The sequence below is a fragment of the Rutilus rutilus genome (genome assembly GCF_951802725.1).
Source record: "Rutilus rutilus genome assembly, chromosome: 6".
In the NCBI taxonomy this organism is placed as follows: Eukaryota; Metazoa; Chordata; class Actinopteri; order Cypriniformes; family Leuciscidae; genus Rutilus; species Rutilus rutilus.
The window spans coordinates 2,412,382-2,418,381 of NC_140214.1; the positions used below are offsets into that span (position 1 = coordinate 2,412,382).

General features: G+C 40.9%; 1 protein-coding gene across 4 annotated transcripts in view; it reads left to right on the forward strand.

The window, feature by feature from the left end:
- The window catches only part of armc6 (armadillo repeat containing 6), an 11,792-nt gene extending 6,133 nt beyond the window's left edge, over positions 1–5,659 (forward strand). For all 4 annotated transcript variants that reach the window (XM_084411875.1, XM_084411873.1, XM_084411876.1 and 1 more), the window contains exons 6-8: positions 76–207; positions 2,588–2,725; positions 4,737–5,659. In XM_084411875.1, coding sequence (XP_084268001.1) covers positions 76–207; positions 2,588–2,725; positions 4,737–4,949 — 483 coding nt within the window. In that variant the 3' untranslated portion in view covers positions 4,950–5,659. The remainder of the gene's footprint in view (positions 1–75; positions 208–2,587; positions 2,726–4,736) is intronic.
- Positions 5,660–6,000: the final 341 nt, after the last annotated feature.

The window sequence follows — 6,000 nt, forward strand, 5'->3', positions numbered from 1 at the left end:
CTCCAGCTTGTCAGTGAGAGTCTCAGCACTGTGAACAGTTGATGTGATCTGTTGATTTGTGGAACGGTTTTCCAGGAGCTCGTGAAGCAGGTGCTCAGTGCGTTGAAGGCCATCGCTGGAAATGATGATGTTAAAGACGCTGTCGTGAATGCAGGCGGGGGGGAACTCATCATGATGGCGATGAACCGGCACATGGGTAATGCACAGGTGTGTCCCTTTTAAACAGTGCTGATTATTATTTAAAGGGGTGGTATAATGCCCTTTTCACAAGATGTAAAATAAGTCTCTGATGTCCCCAGAATGTGTGTGTGAAGTTTTAGCTCAAAATTATCAAAATATCGATATTTTTATACACCATGTTAAAATTGTCACTTTTTGAGGGTGAGCAAAAACACACAGTTTTGTGTCTGTCCCTTTAAATGCAAATGAGCCGCTGCACCCGGCACAGGGGGCGGAGCTACACAGCTTGTGTCCTTTTACCTCACACACACATGCACTGAACATTTCAAAAACTTTTAGCCTTTTATGTTCAAACCGGAGTCAGACAATGATGGAGAGACTCAAGAAGTGACAACATGTAGACAACATTTCTGAATGGTTAGTTGATGAATTAATGAAGCTTATGTGTAGTTCTCTTCTAGTCACTGATTAGCATATTCTGTCTTGATAATCGTGTTCCGGGGGCGGAGTTTATGTAAATTCTAGGGTTGTGATGTCACTCACCCGGGAGGAATGTCGTGTAGTCTCTACCAGCCGCTTGTTGTAGTCCTTAAAGGGATAGTTCACTTTGAAATAAAATTTTGGTATGTTTTAGCTTACCTCAAGGGCATCCAAGATGTAGGTGTCTTTTTTTCCGCAGTAGTTTCAATTTTGATATTTTTAGGTCAAACCGTTCTTGTCTGTCAGTCATATAATGCAGGTCTATGGTCACTGTCTCAAAGAGCATGCACAGAGTCCAAATTAAAACAATTCCCCATCGTCCAAATTAAAACAATTCCCCATCGTAAGTACACATTGATGGCCTAAGACACGAAACGAGCGGTTTGTGTGGGAAAACGAACAGTATTTATATCGTTGTTATCTCTTGAAAACAGCACACGTCCAAATGATCTGACGGCGCGGGCGGGTATAGATATATACACTAGATGTCGCCTTGACGGGGAATTGTTTTAATTTGGACTCTGTGCTTGCTCTTTGAGGTGGTGACCATAGACCTGCATTATATGACTGACAGACAAGAACGGTTTGACCTAAAAATATCAAAATTGAAACTACTGCGGAAAAAAAGACACCTACATCTTGGGTGCCCTTGAGGTAAGCTAAAACATACCAAAATTTTATTTCAAAGTGAACTATCCCTTTAAAAAGCGATTTCTTTAAAAGCAAATATCTCCCTTTGCTTTGAGCTTTGAGTGTTGTAACTTTGCAGATGTTGTTTATGCTCAAACAGCAACATTACACACTAACTAAAGTTAGATAAGTCAAATCATAATCAACCACCCCTTTAATTATTATCCAGAATGTCTGGTAAACTCAAATGAATGTATATGGTATTACCGAATGGTATTGTTTAAAATTCATGTATAACTTTGATGAAAGGTTTTGATCCACTTCAAATGTTGACTACTGTGTGAATACTTCATACACTCAACATAAGGGCTATTTCCAGAAACATTTGATGAAAATAATAATGAATAATGTTCAGTATTTAAAATGCCCTCCTAAAGAAGATCAATTATATAATTAAATGCTGCTAATTACCAGGAAATTGGCCTGGAAGTTTAGACTAATCTATAGATTCACATTTTCAGTGTTACTACCATTCAAAAGTTTGTTAGAAGTTTATTAACATAAAAAAAAAAAAAAAGTCTCTTCTGCTCACCAGGGCGACATTTATTTTATTAACAAAAAATACAGTAAAACCAGTGAAATATTATTATAATGTAAAACATCTGTTTTCTATGTGAATATACAGTAAAGTGTTATTCCTGTGATCATTTCAGCATCATTACTCCAGTCTTCAGTGTCACATGATCCTTCACAAATCACTCTAATATGATGATTTGATGCTCAAGAAACATTTATGATTATTATCAATGTTGAAAACAGTTCATATTGCTGTGTTGGATTCTTTGTTGAATTTATTCATTAAGCATTTATTTGAAAGAATCTTTTGTAACATTATAAATGTCTTTACTGTCACTTTTGATCAATTGATAAATCCTTGTTGAATAAAAAAAATGTGTTCTGACCCCAAATCGTTTAACAGTAGTGCATTGTTATAAATGAATCTGAAAACAATTTGCGCTTCTATACAACAAAATGAAAGTCTAGATTATTGGCTGTGTTCATTGTTTCAACAGTATTGAAGAGAAAAATGTCTAATCATCAGCTATCGTTACAATTAATAGTGCAATGATTTTTTTGTTTTTGTTTGGTGCTGCACTAATACAGTTCCTCTGTGTGACTGTGTTGGGAAACTAATTCAGCTCAAAATCACTTGTTAATCTAAGCTAATTCTGAAGCTCCTCATAAACCCAGTTAGTTCCTCATGTGTTTTGCTCTGTTCTTCCTGTGTCTGGGTCAGGTGTGTGAGCAGGGATGTGCGGCGCTGTGTGTTCTCGCCCTCCGCAAACCCAACAACTGTAAAGTCATCATGGAGTGTGGCGGCGCGCTGGCGGCCCTGCAGGCCATGAAGAATCACCCATCTAACGTTAATGTGCAGGTAAAGCACGTCCTCTTTCATGCATTTAGCAGATGCTTTTATCCTAAGAGACTTGCATTGCATTCAAGGCCTGTGATCTAGGTGCAGTAAACGATTTTTGAAAAACACTGTTGAAAAGTGGATCAGACTGAGCACCAAAACACACTTGTAGTCAATCAGCAGTAAGGGGCGTGTCCACTCATGATGGGGGAGCAGAGAGAGAGAGAGAGAGAGAGCCAATCAGCAGTAAGGGGTGTGTCCACTCATGATGGGGGAGCAGAGAGAGAGAGAGAGAGCCAATCAGCAGTAAGGGGTGTGTCCACTCATGATGGGGGAGCAGAGAGAGAGAGAGAGAGAGACAATCAGCAGTAAGGGGTGTGTCCACTTATGATGGGGGAGCAGAGAGGGAGAGAGAGAGCCAATCAGCAGTAAGGGGCGTGTCCACTCATGATGGGGGAGCAGAGAGAGAGAGAGAGAGAGCCAATCAGCAGTAAGGGGTGTGTCCACTCATGATGGGGGAGCAGAGAGGGAGAGAGAGAGCCAATCAGCAGTAAGGGGTGTGTCCACTCATGATGGGGGAGCAGAGAGAGAGAGAGAGAGAGCCAATCAGCAGTAAGGGGTGTGTCCACTCATGATGGGGGAGCAGAGAGGGAGAGAGAGAGCCAATCAGCAGTAAGGGGTGTGTCCACTCATGATGGGGGAGCAGAAAGAGAGAGAGAGAGAGAGAGAGAGAATCAGCAGTAAGGGGTGTGTCCACTCATGATGGGAGAGCAGAGAGGGAGAGAGCCAATCAGCAGGAAGGGGCGTGTCCACTCATGATGGGGGAGGAGAGAGCAATCAGCAGTAAGGGGCGTGTCCATTCATGATGGGGGAGGAGAGAGAGACAGAATCAGCAGTAAGGGGCGTGTCCACTCATGATGGGGGAGCAGAGAGGGAGAGAGCCAATCAGCAGGAAGGGGCGTGTCCACTCATGATGGGGGAGGAGAGAGGGAGAGAGCAATCAGCAGGAAGGGGCGTGTCCACTCATGATGGGGGAGGAGAGAGGGAGAGAGCCAATCAGCAGGAAGGGGCGTGTCCACTCATGATGGGGGAGGAGAGAGGGAGAGAACCAATCAGCAGGAAGGGGTGTGTCCACTCATGATGGGGGAGGAGAGAGGGGGAGAGAGCCAATCAGCAGGAAGGGGTGTGTCCACTCATGATGCAGTTAGGGGCAGTAATCCAATCAGCTCCAGTCAGCAGTAAGGGTCGTGCCTTTACAGTTGAATGTCGGGAGCTGACAATAGACATTAACTTCAATAAACAAAACAAATGAACAAATCACAAAAAATTAATACAATTATAGACTTTAAAAAAAAATTCATAATGAAAAGAAATCTCAACAAAATTACTAAAACTTTAACAAAAATTTTAATAATTAAAAATATTAAATAAAAAGTAATTAAAAATATTACTGAACTATAATAGTATCTCAATAATTCAAAAATAACACTGGCTCATAGTGATTTTGAATCAAACCTATTTTTTCATAACAATTTCTGTTCTATACATTTGCTATATATACTATATATACTGTATTTGATATATATATATATCAAATGGGGGGTGGTGTGGCGCAATGGATAAGACACATGCCTTTGGTGTGAGAGACCCGGGTTCGAATCCACTGTGAGACACCAATGTGTCCCTGAGCAAGACACTTAACCCCTAGTTGCTCCAGAGGCGTGCGACCTCTGACATATATAGCAATTGTAAGTCGCTTTTGGATAAAAGCGTCAGCTAAATGAATAAATGTAAATGTAATTATATATATATAATTACATTGCTTCTTGACAGATACTTTGAACCCATTTGAACCATATATTTACTCTCTAAGTACTGCTGTTCCCTTTCTTTTCTTTTTCTTAAAAAGCCAAAACAAAAAACTGATCACATGTTCTTCAGATGCTGTAGTGACGTGTCTCTCCTCAGGCTGTGTTGTTTTATGAAGCTCTGTTCTGTGTTTGCTGTGATGTGGTGTCTCCTGCTGTTTCAGAAACAGTCCTGCATGCTGTTGAGGAACCTGGTGGCCCGCTCGCGCGACTACACTCAGCCCATTCTGGAGATGGGAGCGGAGGCGCTGATCTCGCAGGCTCTGGCGGCTCACAGGGACTGTGGTGACGTGGGTCGAGCCGCTCTCAGAGACCTCGGCTGCCAGGTGGAGCTGCGGGAACTCTGGACCGGGACGAAGGGAAGCCTGAGTCACTGAACCAACGTGTTGTCAAACCAAACGTCTGCTACACTCAAACAATCACGATTAAGTCATGTGGAAACATGTCCTAACTGTGGAGGTCGTGCTAGATGTATGTGATCAAACATCCTTCCAGTGATATCAGACCACGTGCATTAGATGCATTACAATTTACAGTTGTTTTTTTGTGTCTAAACATGTTATTGCAGCTATTTATAGTTTGTACAATGTTTTTTAACCTTGAATGACCACTGTTCTTGGTCTGGATTCGTTTGAGCTGACGATAACAGAAGTGCATTTCTGGATTGCATTTAACCCTTAGTATATTTAATGTTAAGACCATCAATCCAGCGCCGTATCCCATATGTGCGTTCACTGCAGTGCATTTGATGCTTATGCCAAAACACCCTTTCATGCACACAACAAGACATGGTGAGCTAAATTTAGAGCCACTTATGTGTTCTCAGTTGTATGTGTTGCAGTACTTGATGCTCTGTTTAAACCTGCTCTGTACTAGAACCGATTGTGTTTGTTGATTAAACCAAGCAGCTCTAGAGGCACTTTGGCATGTTTATATTACACATCTTTATGATTTTACAGTGGCCAGCTTAATATTCCGTTACAAAAATGTACCATTGTAAATGTATACTAAAATAAATAGGTTATTGTTGTTATAGTTGCAACTGCAAAATCAAATAAAATATAGCTGCAAGCAGCAATTAACAGGGTTCAAGTGCTTTAAGGCCTTTAAGCTCATGCATAAAAAGGTATTATGTTTTATTTAGCAAACCTGTAACCACTACATCATAGATGGAAAAGACCATTTACAGCCAAATCAGGTCATTTACTTAGGAAATATATGTTTTAAAGCTTTTTATAAATTTTTGCGGTTGAGCCAAAAACCTTGGACCAGTTCACGAAAATGGGTTGTTGAAATAATCTCCAATATTTAACGAACGGTTTGATTGACAGCGGTAGTTCTAAAGGCAAAATTGCTTAGAATAAGTTCTACTTTAGGTATGTGCAAAAAAATCAGGTGATATGCAAATCCTTTGCGTGGAAAAAGATG